Source organism: Phalacrocorax aristotelis, chromosome 6 (assembly GCF_949628215.1).
Source record: "Phalacrocorax aristotelis chromosome 6, bGulAri2.1, whole genome shotgun sequence".
Classification (NCBI taxonomy): domain Eukaryota; kingdom Metazoa; phylum Chordata; class Aves; order Suliformes; family Phalacrocoracidae; genus Phalacrocorax; species Phalacrocorax aristotelis.
The window spans coordinates 52,407,313-52,423,533 of record NC_134281.1 but is presented as its reverse complement, the minus strand read 5'-3'; the positions used below and the strand labels follow the sequence as shown (position 1 = coordinate 52,423,533).

Here is a 16,221-nt window from a genome sequence, read left to right as displayed (position 1 = left end):
TGGTTTCCAGTTTCAGGTCTGTCCAAAAAGTTTGTGCGTTTCCACACCTGGGCACCGAACTGATCTCTTCCAGCGAGACCCGCAAAATGTTCTGATAACAGACTTCTTTGGCAGTGTGAGGAAAGTGGAAATCACGACAGAGACAATTTCTTTGGACGGTGACTTAGCTGGTTTTGAAAGCAAGTAAGTAGTCATTATTTTGACTTGATTTGTAAAGCTCTGCCACAGAAACAAAGTAGTCATACAGCTGTCAAGGAGAGAACTACTCTGATTTCCTGTCATTTCTTGCGAAGAATCAGGGAGTTAGTATGGACCTACTACTACTGGTAAAGTTGGGGTTTGTCAGCTGAAAACTTTGTCTTATAAATAAATACTGCTAAAGACCAAGGCATGGATGTCAACAACAAAAAAAGACTAGTCTAAAATTTTTTCTTCCTTAACATTTCTGCTTTAATGTGCAGAAACATTTTGTTATTGTAGATTCCTACTTGTAATAGCTTAGTCCCTCAGATAAGCTCTGAGTATAAGCCATCAGATTGATGTTTCATAACAACTAGCTTTTCAGTAAATGCTTTTTTTCTGTTCTGTGAATTTTCTGGCTTTTGAGATTAACTGTCCTGAGAATTTCTGTTGCTGAGATGCAGCGATTCATTTGAATAAAACTGCTGGTGCAAGTTCATTGATAGAAGTTGTAGCGGGGCTTCGGTTACTTTGTGGATGAAGAAAGGATTAAAAACTACTTTGTATTTTTGGTATTCTGTTGCCACCTATTGGGAACATGTAAAGGAAGATGTGCTTGTACTGTGGAGTTTGTTTAGCATTGTACTTCCATTTCTGTTGCATCTTTTATGTTTCATCATACTGTCCTCTAGGAGGGAAAAAAAAAAGGATTGAAATAGTCTGCTATACTAGGGATGAAATATTTTTCAACCCTTAAATTTACACAAATTATTTTCTACCTGTTGTTTACCGTTGCTCAAATCAAAGAATAAGTTAGTGGATAACAGTTTTGTTAATTTTAAAATAGTCAGGGGAGGTTTGGACTGGATATTAGGAAGCATTTCTTTACCGAGAGGGTGGTCAAACCCTGGAACAGGCTTCCCAGAGAGGTGGTTGATACCGCAAGCCTGTCAAGTGTTTAAGAGGCATTTGGACAATGCCCTTAATAACATGCTTTAACTTATGGTCAGCCCTGAGTTGGTCAGGCAGTTGGACCTGGATCTTTGTAGGTCCCTTCCAACTGAAACAGTCTGTTCTATTCTAAAGATAACAGTAACTCTAGTCCTCGTAATTAAAAATATCCTTTGGGTTTAGGGTATTTTGTATTTTATTTCGTACTTTATTTTTGTCTGTATCATATGTGTTAGTACTAACCATATATATCTTAAGCTAATTTTGTGACTTCTTAGTTTAGAATAGTATTTAGTGACACTAAATTTGTTTTTTCTCTGAACAATAAAAAAGCTTTTGGCAAATAACAGACATTTTGCTGGTCAAAAACCATGATGAAAACTTAGCTATGCAGGTTTCTAATTTTCAGAAAATTAAAAGGAGAAATAGGTTTTGGATTACTTCACTGTTCTGAAATGGGAAATGACTGGTTGGGATTTTCAGCTTCTATCTTTGAGTTGTTTGGTGCCTTTCTGTCTTTGACTTAGTGAGGTTTACTTAGGTGTCAGACACACTGCTGAACTGGACACATGGAAGCAATGTTGAGAAACGGGCACTCACGCGCAGAGAGGAATGTTATCCTTGTGAAATGTTCTGATAATTAATGAAAGGTGTATCACATTATCATGGCAATTCCGGTTAACTTAAATCTGTGAAAATGGAAGGGATGGGAACATGCTGGTTTAATAGCTAAATAGTTCTGCCCTAGCTTGAGAGAGTCTTTGGGAACGTGTACACCTTGGAATGGAAGCACACAGCAGCAGCTGCCTCATGCTTAATATATATGACCATTTTAAAGTGGTCTCATGTAAAACATTAAGTTATTCATTGCACTGTATTCAGATCAGTTTTCCAAAAATATACTTCAGTGCTCAGTTTCTTGTCACCACTTTGGAGGAGTTTATAGAGCGTGTGTTTTCAGTGGAGAAGAAAGTATGGACTTGTAGAAAAGCCCTGGAAAATTGTAGTATAGCTGTATAGATAGCGATGTGGAGTGCTTAATAAATTCCTTAAACAGAATTCTGGTATGACAGAGATTGGTTTCACTACAACAAATTTAAGAATTATGGCTTGAAATGAAGTTAGTAATTAAAAATGCAGTTTGGGAGAGTCTGCTCAGCAAGAGCTAGTTACTCTGGTTTTATATAAAGAATATAATAAATATTACACAGATCTATTTTTGAGGCTGTTAAGAAGTCAGAACACTTCACAAATTATGTGATCTTTGAATAAATACTACCCAGATTGTCCCAAATTAATGTAAGAATGACCCTTGAATGAAAGAATATGAGTGCATATTTGTAACTTCTCAGTGTTAGTTAAACCATTCTGTACCTTTTGGGAATGTGGTGGTTGTTGATGCCCCAGATTGCACTCGTGTATAAAATAGCTAGGGAAAGACAGGGCTAGCATAGCCTGGTTTATTCTTTTTGGTGTCATTGGGAGAGATCTAAACCAAGCTTCTTGAAAAATGAATAATTCTGCCAAATTAGTCATGAATAATCTTGCTCATGCCTAATATTGTTTTAAAAGCGTTTGTGAAGAGGAGAAAAGTCATGTAGAATTGAACTTGTGCCCCTTCAGGGTTTGCAAGAGGTATTTACCAGGAAGTATCTGATAGATCGCAAATATATATTGCTAAACCAAATTTTGATGTATTACATTGGTTCCTGAGTGTGTAGATTGTTTTTTATTCTGACAAAATCTGTGCATAATCTTAAGTCTTTTCCTTTTTATGTATTGCATTTCAGGTACTTTTTTTTTTTCCTAAAAGATAATTCGTGGAGATTTTGTTGGTTTAATATTTGAGGTAGTCTCTTGGCTTCATTCCTTTATGAATAATTTCCTCTTTATCTTCCCACAAAAGCTTCATACCTTTTTCCTTTTACACACTGGTGGCAGTAGAATGCTACAGAATATTCGTGTCATGGAGCATAACCAGAAAATGAAATACAGATTTCAACTCTGACGCAGTCTTAAGTAGTCTGTGGTAGATCCGATTTGTTTGTTTTAAAGTTGCAGGTGTCATATGTGCAGACAAGGGCATTAAAAAAAAAACCAAACAAAAGAGATGAACCACGGATTACACAGATAATGGGTAAAGAAGATGCCGTCACATGAGGCATGAGTATTGGGACCGTACTGCTGGCAGACTGTTCAAGTTTTCATCTCACCCATTGCTGCGACTTTGCCAAATCTTTTCAACAGAAGTTTGTTCTTTTGTTACACAATTGCTTAGCAATGGCTTCGTAATACGGATCCAGTCCGGAGGCCAGTGTGAGCTATAGCTGTGCAACCAGATCAGAACTGGCAGTTTCATGTTGAGCACAAGCCGTGACACTTAATGAGTGAGGCCTTTGAAGTCTCCTTTGGCTTTGGCTGAGACTCATACAAAGAACAACTACTAATTAACCAAAAGAAGAGACTTTCTTTCTATCCACATAGTAGTAGGTGAATATTTGTGAGTAAAAGCTTTAAAAAATTAAAAGAAGAATCCTCTGCTGTTCCCTTTCTTCACAGCAGTTTCAATCTAAGCTATGTTCACTTCAAAGGGCTTGTTCTGCAGCTGCCGCAGTCCTGACTGGGTTTGTAGCTGCCAATTTTAGCAGAAAACCTGACAGTCTAGGGGTTTGGGGGCTTCAGCTGACTGTACTTTGTCTAAATCCCCATGAAAGTGCAAAAAGTAAACCTTAAGGAGTAGAAGAAATCCTGCTTCTTTGGAGAGCCTTGCAGAGTTTAGTACACCTAATAAATTAGGAGTGTCTCTCTTAAACTTGGATTGTAACTCCACAGCCAGTTGGAACACTTACTGCTTTTCAGCTCCTGTCAGGAGGAAAAGATGTGTATCAGCAGAAAGCGTTGGTAAAAATTGGGATGAATATTTCTCCTGAGGGTAGTAAGAAGTGAATTAAAGACAGCATCATATAAAACCATCCTAGTTTCATTGCTTTTGAGAATTGGGCTTCATATTTAATAGTTTTGTTAAGAAGAATTGTGGTACTACTGGCAGGGACTGTTTTCCTAAAAATAAGTAAATTGGCCACTTGTGTTGGGAAGAATGCTTGTGTAAGAGAGTAACTGTGAGTAATTGGTTCATTTGCAGTATGTTAACAGCTTATGTTCTCTCAATCTATTTTTTGTGTGTGTGTCAGTGTCTCTTTTCTCTCTTCCCTGTCCCTTCTTCTTGTCCACCAGTTATTTTCAGTTTGATGTGCTTAAAAAGTGACGCTGCTGGTGTGTGTTCCTGAATCCATGGGGATGCTCTTTGTGAACCAATAGGTAATTTGTCTGGCTGGTAGAAGCTGTTCAGCTCAGCGGGCTTTTCTTAAAGTAAAAACGGCTGGGTTTGTTCTGAGATCAACAAGTTCATTTTTCACAAGGTGCCTCAGAGTTGTAGTTCTTTTAAATTTTATAAGTAATTTTTAGTACTAATTCCGAAATTTCTTGTTCTCTTGAGAAATTCCCAGTTCTCGTTCGCACCTTGATTTGGTGTTATGTTAGGGACAGATTTACGCCAGCTTCTCCCCCCCCCCCCCTTCTTTGTATTTTCTACCTACTCTTACGCGGAGGCTTTTGAAGATCGGGGTGGCTGTGTTTGTTCTGGTGGCTCTGCCGTGCGGCGGTAGGCCGGGGCTGGCCCCGGGAGCTGCAGGGGGCGGGAGGCGGCGGGGCGGAGCGGGGCGGGAGGCGGGGCCCGGCGGGGCCCGTCCGGTCCCGTGCCGGCGGGCGCCGGCAGGTGGCAGCGTTGGAGCGGGCGAGCCCCGGCCCGGGCCGCCCAGTGGCGCTGGGCGAGGGACGGGGCGGGCGGCGTGAGCGCGGCCCTGGGGGGACCCCCACCCCCCGAGTGGTCAGTTTGCGAATACTGTTGCTGGGGTGGGAAAGGAGGAGGTGAACTGTTGTTGTTTGGCGTGAATTCGAGGGGATAATGCAAGATTTTTGTTTTATCCTCCGCTTCTCCCATTGGATGGCAACCTTGTGGAGAGCTAATGCACTTCAGCTTCAGAGTAACGTGTAAATAGAAAAAGCACTTATAAATTAGCAGGCCTCCACTTATCTGTGTTGAATTGAGAGTGGGATTATGAAGCTGTTAACTCCAGGTAGCATTGTTTTTCTGGAAGCATCTTTGGATGTATTTAATAATTTTCTTTTCATGAAACACACTAATCAGCTACACCTGTAGTATATAATTTCCTCTAACGTCTTGCCATTAGAGCAGAATGCATTTGTAAGTCTGGATTTTTCGATCCGTGTATGTTTCTATAGCCTACAAGTAATGAAAAAAGATGGGTGCACTAATACTTGTTGTCAAATATTATTGGTATATTTCTTAAAGTATTTTGTAAATACGTTTGGTTTTTCTTGGCTTGCCTAGAGACAGATCGATATATACATATGCACATACATATATGCTCCTATACCTGTTAGTGTAAAAGAACTTTTCAAGGTAATACACCTAAAATTAACATGAACGTTATAGTAGGAGAAATTTCATAGGAGGGTACAGTTTCATTCATATAACATGAGTATAACATAAATAAGGACGACTGACAATATCAAAAGGAACTGCAGGTATAAATTCTGTTGGGAAGACTTCAAGTACACTGAAGTGTTATGCGTCGTAATTACAGTCCATATTTAGCAATGTATTTTAAAAAGAAGCTTTGAACAATATATTATTTGTTCATTTGAAAGGATGTTTTTGACCATATTTTTTGCCAGATTTTGTTTTTTTTGTAAGAAAATATGTTTTGTTGCAAAACTATAGCTCATGAGTCAGATTTTCTTTGGTGTTGGATGATTTTTCCCTCTTCCTCCAACTTCTAGTGGGGTTTTGTGTGGCATCCTGCATTTCTTCTATGAGAAATCTTTGACTGTTAGTACCAGGTTGTGCTTCTATTGTTTCACATTGTTTTTCGTAGAACGCTACTTTGCTGAACCTATATATAGATATTCTTACATACAATTTTAATAGGTTTTGACATCAAAGCAAACCTCTTGGTCTGCAGAGGTGCTGTGAAGCACTTGCGAGTCTATGGCAATATTTTTGTGAACTTAAGCTTTTGAATCAAGTCCAGAAGGTACGTGTTCTTCATAAGCGACTTGCATATGCCAATTGACTTATACATATAATATTGTTAGGTAGCAGACATGTCTAAAATTGTTGCATGGCAGATTTAGAAGGAGATCTTAAGTAAATCTAGTAGATGTTGGCATCATCTAGATGCTGAGAATATCCAGAAATCATAGGGTGTTCAGTCTAGGTTTTTAATTTTGTTTTCCTTTCCCACTCCTTTTTACACCTTTCCTATGTAGCATTCTTACTTTGTCTCATTATTTCTTCTTCACCTCTTCTCCCTTGTGTGGTCTTTACCTGCTATTATTTTTGCAGTTGAGTGGGCTGCTCTATAATTCTAGTCTCCTGAAGTGCTCGTTAGTCGTTCTAGCGCCCTTTATGTGGAGGTCTTGGCTTGATGATCCTGCTTTGCTGTCCGGGTGCTAAATACAAATTAATGTCTGTTCTAAGAGTTACTTCTGTAGTTGTGTACTGTATGCCACTGCTCAAGAAGGCCATGCAAACAGCTGTAGTATTTGGCATAAGTCTGACCAGGAAATATTTTAATGTAATTTTAGCATGTTCTCAGCACTATGAGATAGCATGATAATTTCAATAAAAGTCTATCACTATTATTTATTTCCTGTCAAAAGTACCAGAGCTGCTGTTGATGTTTGTTAAGACATACTTTTTGTGTGACTAAGAAGAAAATCTCTAGGAGGTAGAAAAATGGGGGGCAAAGAGCAAACAGGCAGCTTGGAAGAGTGATTAGGGGGCTGTTAGGTCTTTGGAATTTAGTGGCCAAGCATACGTTAGCATTCCTTATGCCCCAGAAATTAATCTGGGCACATAACTATTAAGTCTCTGGGGCTCAAGCAACATTACTGGTTTTTTTGATATGGTATTAAGGCATATGCAAATGCTCTTAGTCCTTCCCTGTTTTAATGTTGTGAAAAAGCTTACGCTTGTTTTTTTGAGTGCCTGAGGGATTACCTTCCAGATGGTCAGCGATTTCTGCCACTGAAAATTCATGTCTTGTCCAGAGCTGTGAGGAAGAAAGGGGCATTCTGCCTTCATGACACATTTGTATAACTGATGGCTGGAAGACCGTACAGGGATCTCTATTTGCATCTCCCAGCCCTCCCAACAGGACAGACTTTTCTCAAGTCAGGTGTTTGGTGGACCAAAGCTCTTGTCATAGAGGCTATTAAATTTATTACTTAAATAGAAGTCCTTGAAGCCCTATTGTTGATTTTGGTAAGCTGCCTGATGGTCTGGAAGATAGTAAGATGTTTCCTTGCACTGCTTATTTCTGAAGGCTCTGCTACACTCAGAGAAGTTATGCGTCATAGGGAGCATACTAAGGGCCCTAGTTCTTCAGCAAAAAAGTGAAATGTGAGTTGTGAGAGAAGAGCTGAACTCCAAAATAATCACTGCATTATTGCTAGGCATCTGTTTTCTATCCAGTTAGCTGTTTGAATAGACTAGTGCAAATTTCTGGCAAAACAGGAGAGCAAGAAAGTAAAAATTGCATCAAAGGATGGAAAGAAAACTGGAGGTAATTTACAAAAGGCGATTCTAATCACATAAAGAAGTGGATTTACAGATGGCTTGCTGAACACTGTTTAATATTACTTTACAAAATGAGATTGTTTTTTGTGCTTGGTCAAGGGTATCAAATCTATAGAAACTGTGGGAGGGGAAATAACAGATGCTGAATATGTCTACCACAGTGCCCAAGCTACTGCTAAGATTATTGTATGAAATTTGTAGGTCACCAGAATATTATCTCTGTGGTAAGATTGATCTTTCAGGAGAAGAAAGTAATTCTATAAACAAAGAACTTACTGCAAAATGGAACTTACTCAGCATTTTTGCAGGTAGGAGACCATGATTGCACAGAAGTTGGTATTGGTAAATACCAGAAGAAACAAACAAAAGGTAATGAAACACAATAGTGTGTTTGGTATCCCCTGAAGCTGAAAAAGAAAAAAAGAGGAAAGTGAGATACAAAGGGAAGAATAACTGTTAAGGGGTTGGATATGTTGTAGTGTCTTTCGAATCTTAGCAAACTTAATTCAGTTGTCACCAGTTACTGTTCAGATGTTTCTGGAGCTGCAAGGGTATATAGTGGCAACTGTGGATGTTCAGCTTTCATAGAATGGTGACAATCCATCTCCGTTGTGCCAGTTACTGTTAAAAAAGCAAGAGTAAATTGGCCATAACTTTACATAACATTGAAAGACAACTAAAAAGCCTGAAAACACCTTAGTCATCTGCCTAGAGGTCAAATCTAACTTGGAACATATAGACAGGCAGAATTTCTCTTTCGTGAAATGAACGTGTATATGTGTAGAGGCGTGTTCATATTTTGTAATATAGCACTAGAATTTATTACCACTGAAAGCAGTATATTCTCATATCATAAATGGAACAAATGTATTTTCATTGCAAACTGAAATTACTATGTTTTTTATAGCCAAACTATATTTATGTTTCTTATGGGTGCGGGAATAGTTCAAATCATAGGATTTCCAAAAAATATAAATTGAAACCACCAGTATTGTTTAGGGAATAGCATTCTGGTGTCTGGCAGGAATGAGGATATAGAAGCAAATTTGGAGAGGGAGAGTGCTTTTCCATGCCATCCCTGCCAAGAGTTCAGGCATGAATAGTTCAATCCAGTAGTTCCCAAGAGAAGGCAAGATCACAGTGGGGGCTAGGATTTCCTTTCCTATGGGTAAGGGAAGAATAAATGTTGAGTATTGGTATTCACAGTTGCTTTAGCATGAGTTCCTTGAATTATATGATAGCTATTTTAAGTTCTGTTCCTACGGGTTAAGAAACCCTGTTGCTGAAGTCTAGCTGACCTACAAATTTATTCCAATACAAAGGGAATGGTTGATCAGACACTGAAAAAATTGACCGTGTTGCACCTTCTCCGGCCTCTTGTTGCTGGATTTTTAATTTTACAGTCGTATTTTCTGTGTAATTCTCTGTGTAATTGCTATGTAAAAAATAAAAAAAAATCAATTCCGCAGGGACCAGATGTGGAGGAAAAGACTGAATAATACTGGCCATGTACGATTTTAGACATTCTGATCAACGGATAAGGAAGACTACTAATATTTTAGAATAATCTTCAACAGATTATAATCTTTAAATTGATGGTATCTTTTCTCTGTTATTTTGTTTCTTATCTCAATATTTTTAAAAAATTATTAGACTATTGGTTTTCCAGTCATGAATGATAAATGGCAGATGTTTGGATGCACACAGCTTCAGAAGCTGTGTGGAAGGGTATTTGTAGGAGTGGGCTTCCTCTTGTTCTTATTCTGCAAGAAGTTTGAACTCACATTTTCCATTAGGAATCTGAGTACCCCCATCAAGTAAACCATTACTGAAAGTGGTTTTGCTGGCCTGGGACATTGCATGTTCTTAAGCCAAAGCTGGCTCATTTATTCTGCTTAGAAAAGCCAAATTGGCTTGCAGAGTAAACCACTAAAATGTGTATCCCACATTACGTATCCATACCGTAGCTGGTCTCAGGTAGTTTGTTAGTCTGTGTAACTTGTACTCTGCTGGCACCGCAGACCGTGCTGCCCTCGCCGGGAGGGAGATTAACTGCAAGGAGAGAACAGATGGTCTTTCTGTTCCTCACTGAGGGCACCGTATCATGGAGGGGGCAGAGTTAATCTGTGGCTAGGATGTGCTAGCCAGGGTGGCTGAAGGCGTCCTGCTGGACTGCACGACTTGCTTTCCAGTTTGCGCAGGCCCCATATGGGCTCTTAGGAGGACAGGCGGGCTGTGGCTGCGTGGTGCCAATATGTTTTCCCCATGGCTGCCTTCCTGGAGCTGCAGTCCAGGGCGACACTTCTGCTGGCAGAAGCTTTCCTAAACTAGGGACAAATCTGGCTTGCAGATTATACATCTGAATTTCCTCCTGAGCAGCACAGCGCTCTGAAGGCTAGGAATGGTTAGATTTTCTATGCAGTCGGAAAGATTACTTGAGTGTAAACTGCATGAAAGAAGCAGATAAGGGTATGTTTTTCCTGTAGTTCCACAGTAGCTATTTAAATTTGACAGGTGAGGTGGTGCATTATAATGTTATAATTATATTAAATAATTTGAGTGAGATAAAAATCAGAAAGGGTTACTTGTATTTCTGGATGATTTTGGGTCCTGTGTTGCCTGCAAGTGAGACATGTTGCCATAGGCATGTTTCAGCTGCTCTAAAATTTCAGTAATATTTTTCTGTTTGAAATAGTAGGAAAAAAGTTACATCTCTACATATTTAGCAATTTAGGACTCAGTTTGTGAGAATATAACGAACCCTGTAGTTACTGTAAGGTTTATCTCAATTTAACTGTAACATAATGTTTAAGCTTCATAGCTCCCCACTGACTAGTATTTTTTTTTTCTGTTGGTTACTTAAGAGTCTGAACCATGACTTCCTGCTAGAATAAAATAGGAATGAAGACTGCTTGCTGTAGGTCTAAATTTTATCTGGGGAATTGGAGCAGAACAGCCACTAAGTGAAACTGCTCTAAATCTCAGCCATAGAGGACGTAACCTCTGTTTCTTCCTTAGCTGTCAAATAGAGTGCCCTAGTTCCTTTTTCCTTTGTGTGTGGTTTCCCTCTGATACAGTTTTTACTAATAGGTACTTTATTACAAAATATTCTGAGCTGACTTCTATCTTAATAGATGCTTAGGAGCTTTTACAAATATCTCCATAAAAATATATGGTGTATCTGTAAAACAGATAAATCTGCACTCTGCTGTAATGTTTTAAAACCGGAAACTGTGTATACGCACAAGAAATATGGTTAGATGGAAAATTGTCCTTAAAACAGAATATTTCTACATGGTTTGCGAACCTAATGGCACTATTGAAAAATATTAGACTGCATATTAATATGTGGGTTTATGAAGTAATTTAGGAAGCACAGGAGGAAGTATTATGTTAGTTGTGGCAGGAAGACTTCAGATGCCATAGATTCAAAGGTAGTTTATGTCAGTGGTCGCTCTAAATATTTCATAGTAATAACTGTTGTATATTAAGTGATGTGTGTTTGTCTGTTCTGTAACTAATGAGCAAACATATAAAAAACACCATGAAAACAGCTTCCCCAGTTGCCATACTTGGGGATGCTTTCAGCAACACTGGTGGCTGTTGAAAGGTTATGGAGAGCAACATGCTTCCAGCTTGGTGGTGGAGTGTGGAAAAAAAATAAATGCACTGGTGGTGTACATATTCTGCAAATAAAGGGCTTCCATTACTGGTCACAAAATTCTTATTATTATGCACTATCAGTGTTTTATACAAACATAATTATTTCTTTAACCTCATGAGGGAGTATCCATGAGTCATTTGGTAATTATGTGCCAAATTATGACTGTTCTTAAATTCATCTAACACTAAATATAAAGCATTTAAAATTACAGCACAGTTCTTGAAAGATTATCACTGTATTGAATTTTGTGTACACATATGTTGAGTTTTATGGCTGGTAATAATAGATGCAAGAGATGCCTTAGAATAATAGTGATTGGTAGTGTGACATGGAATTTATTTTTGGTAATACATCACCCAAGAGGTACTTAGCTGAGTTTTTAGATATCCTAGATAATTGTTTCTTACTGGTTTCTAACTGTTTCTTTTCTCTTTCTCTGGATGTAACATGAAGTCCTTTACAAGACACGTTGAGACTGGGAAAGAAAGGCGGGGAGGAAGCTCATTTTATATGTCAGTGATGATATAAAATGCAGCTATGGAACAGATCGAATCGCTATGCAACTGTTGCCTATAACTGGCTGCGAGCACAAGAGAAAGCTGTAGAAACTATGGCTTATATAGATATTGTTAGAAAGGAAATCCCACCACCTTTTAATGTGCCAAATGAATATGCAATCTGCACATGGTACCAAACTGAAGTCTCAGTAAAGCTAGAGTAATATAAATTGAAACAGGGAATAATTAATGTATTACTGTATTTTGTGCCTACTGTGCTCATCTAGTAATCAGATTATTTTGCTAAATGTAATCAGAATGGTACAAAAGAATAATTATGTAATAAAACTAACTTCACCAGGAATTTGAAAAGAAACAAAATTGCTGAAATGAAGCAAATTGCAGATTATTTATTCTCACTGGTAGTTGTCCTTGTAAAATAAAAGAGTAAGTTTTAGATATGCTTCTTTTCAAACAGAATTTTTTAAAAAAGTTAATAGGAGAGGAGGGAATCAGGAAATCAATATAATCAGAAATAACAGCAATATACATGTTAGTCGTCTACCCACGTCAAAAAAACATCATGTGTTTCTGGTTATAAAACCTGAAATTAAGGAAAATGTCCATATCCATAATATAGGACAAAAAGGTGAATTATTATTGTTGAGGCAAGTGGATATGGAACGCACCCCATCTTCAAACCAACTAATGCAAAATCGTTCTCAGGGTTGAATTCTATGAAATAGTGGTTTTTCTTAGCCTGTAAATCCTTTCTGTGTTTTACTCCTATTATTGATATTGCTTAAGAGGACAACAGTATTAAAGTTGAATTAATTTTAGCAGAGGTGGTTTCAATAGCCTACTCTGCTGAACTGTACTGAACACGGCCCTGCATGCATACATTCCAAAGTTAGGGCCTAGATTCAAGTAACCATATTTGGCTAAAGCTTTAGTCCAGGAATGCTAGTTTTGGGCCTTATTTAATAAATGAGGTAGTTATTCTGTTTGTTGCTAGTAGCTTGGTGTGGATGTATGTTTTTAATGCTCAGTCCTGTATGTTGCATTAATTTTGTCTAATTGTTTAATCAGCTTGATCTGACTGAACCCCTGTGTTTTCAGTTACTTTTTGTGAGTAAGGTGGTAAATACTCATGAGAGGTGCTTCCTATCTGGAGCAGAAAAAGATTACGTTGTCCTATAGAAAACACGAAGAGGGCATCCCCTTTGCATTAATTCAAGGAAAAGAAAAACTTCAAGAACAAACCCACATCGAAGAATTTAGCCTCAAACTTAGATATTCTTGGAAAAACAGGTTTAAAAGTAGAATCTTAGTGAAGAGTGTTTGGAAATAGCTCAAGCCTTTGCACCTACTTCATCTGTTTGTTGGCATATGCGGATTGTTTCCTGTAGGTTTTAGACCAACTTGATAACAGACTATGTGCAACTCTTAAGAAATAAGTTATTAACGTGATCAGAAGTATTTTCTTCTGTGACAAGGAAATTTGAACTGATGTTAATCTGCAGAGGCAGTGTGGAGCTTAAGCACGTTTAGCGATTGCAGAAAATGACGTGGTTCTCACTTTATTTTGTTGTCCTGCTTAGTCTACATGAAACAATAGTGATTAATTTTCTTTCACAAAAAGTTACCACACAAGGTCTTTTGTTCCTTAAGTGTTACTATTTATAAATATTGCTTTATCTTACAGGTAATGGTGCACTGATGCATATATTTTACCTGAAAAATGTCCAGATTGAATATATTTCTTTCAGACGTTAAAAAAACAAAGCAGAAAACCTCCATTTCAATTGCTAGTTTTCAAAATTTAGCAAAACTTACTGTTTTTCCAGTTACTACTGTGAAATAGCAGGTTTCTCATCTGGTACAGTATGCAGCCCCTTAGTCGAGGAACTATTGTTATAGAGCAGATAAGATTAAAAAAAGTCGTTGGCTGTGATGAAAACCTGCATGAACAGTGGGGAAAAAAGCCAAAGTTACCATAGAAACCACCAGTGCTTTAGACAGAAGCTAAGTAAAGAGAGGAGAACTGTAACAGAAAATGAGGGCCATTTCATAAAGCATTAAAAAATAAAAATGAAATTTTAAAGCAAGTATGATTAATACTTACCTTTTAGCACTTAGAAATCCCCGATAAGCAGGTGATTGTCTTTAAAATAAAAATATAAGGACCACTATTAATAAAGAAGTTTTAGTGCTGGAGTCCGCTAGACCCTATTAAGGAGATACTTTTGTGAATTTGGTGGAAAAATGGGTGAAAGTTTTATGATTCCCACCCCCCCTTATATTCTTCTCTGCAGATGGTTTTATGTGTAACTGCAGTCTTAACCTGTGTGGTAGAATAGGCTCTGAAAATGCCTTTCATGATATAAGCATGACCAAAAGTTTTCGTAATAAAAGTAGTTGCACAGCAGGGATACTGTGAGTTCTTCATGGGATGGTACATTCGGTCAACTGACCGTGTAGCACTCCTTTTAGTACAGGAGTGGCAAAGGCAGCTTTGAAATTCTTGGACGTTGATATTTCAAGGAAGAGCAGCCTTGGTAAGTTCAGGAGTGAGAGTTGCCCATATATAACAGGTTTACGTAAAATAATGTGCACAGGCCGTTGCCTGTGCCTTTGTGTCTGAACCTGTTTTCATAGCAGTGATTACAGGCTGAGCTCTGAGTTTGTTGGTTTTGGGTTGGGTTTTTATTTTGTGTGTGTGTCTTTTTGGTCTTTTGGAATGGAGCCAGCGTTCTGCATTGATTTGATATTGGATATGAAGTCTAGTGTTTTGCCTATATATTGCCTCACAGTTGTGCAGAATTAGATTTTTATGTGGGTGAACATCAAATGTACACAGAATAAGATTGCAAGCATTGTTTCTGTTCTAGTTCCTATGCAGCAATTAAGCCTTAAATTTCATCTTATTGCTCATAGAGCAAAGCAACCCATGTTGAAACCTTGAGCAAATAAGAAAACTGTGAAAATGAAAAAAAAGCACTTCAATGATTTATCCTGAAAGAGTGCTTTGTATGAGTATTGAAACAGTCTAAAAGTTTGAGTACAAAAAGGGAAAAAAAAACACTTCATCCTTTCTTTAAAATACAGTCTGACTCACTTCTTGCCTGTTCCTCAAAGGACTCTGTTGGTGTCTGCTTGGTTGCAGCACAGTTATCCTCCGGTATTGTTAGAATATGATTCTCTGATATAGTAGTAGATAGTACCTAACTGTCCTAGGCAGTACCATAGCCTGGGGCTTTGCATACAAGTCAGTGCAGTTGTTACTAGTGTCTGGTTTTTCTGGAAAAAACAGATATTGGTTATTTTATAAACCACTGTGAAATGAAAATTTTCTCCTCTCCTCTTTTCTCATCTGGAAGTTTATAGTAGGGTAGAAAGGTTTGCATAATTTCCCAAAGTCTTCCTGTCAATCCAACTAAAACACTTGTCATGTGTTCCGTATTGTGAAGTTGGGCATAGTATATTTTTCTCCTCTGATATTATGAGAGTTACAAATATATGTCTACATTAAAAGTGAGAACTGACACCGATTAAGCTAAAATAATGAAATAATTACTGCGGTAAAGAAGAAAGATGGTGTGAATTTTTGTAAATGGTTAAGGTCCCTGCTCTGGAAAACAGGTAGGAGATCTAGAAACACTTTCATCACTGAACTCTTATTTATTGAATTGCCCCATCTGAAAAACATTCCATAGTTTCTTTCTAGCATGATTTATGTTCCAGATTAAATGCAAGACTTCTTACTAGAGTATATAAATTTTTCTTTAGGAAAGATGATGAGAAAAATGCTTTCTGGATCAGTTCACCTGTGCCATTCAGGACTTGTGTTTAAATATTTAATGAATTCTTGTCTGTATCAGGTTGGGGCTTGACCTAAGAAAAGGACTTTTCCAGTGTGGCTGGACCTCACGTAGTGAAGTTCTGTGTTGGAGCAGTGCATTAGAAAGCAGCCAACTTAGAAGCACAGACTGGAGTGGAGCAACCAGGAATCTTTCTAGCAAATGCAGTGTAGGTGCTCGTTCCTGCTGCAGTTGGACGTTAGCACAGGTGGTTGCTGTGTAAGGTAGTCCTCCTTCCTGCAGAGTCCTTTGCACCGTGCCTGGCTCTGCCAGAGGTTTGGTCCAAAAGCCCTGTAGAAATCTTCCAAATCTCAGCGTGCGGCCTTGTTATCGCATAACAGAGTCTATTAGGACTATTGAGGTTATGTGTGGTTCGCCCTGACAAGGTACTGTTGATGGATATTT

General features: G+C 38.2%; 1 protein-coding gene across 2 annotated transcripts in view; it reads left to right on the top strand.

Moving 5' to 3' along the window:
• PIGK (phosphatidylinositol glycan anchor biosynthesis class K) overlaps nucleotides 1-16,221 on the top strand; it is a 71,949-nt gene that overhangs the window by 16,157 nt on the left and 39,571 nt on the right. For both annotated transcript variants that reach the window (XM_075097889.1, XM_075097890.1), the window contains one exon: nucleotides 11-183. In XM_075097889.1, the coding sequence (XP_074953990.1) occupies nucleotides 11-183 (173 nt within the window). The remainder of the gene's footprint in view (nucleotides 1-10; nucleotides 184-16,221) is intronic.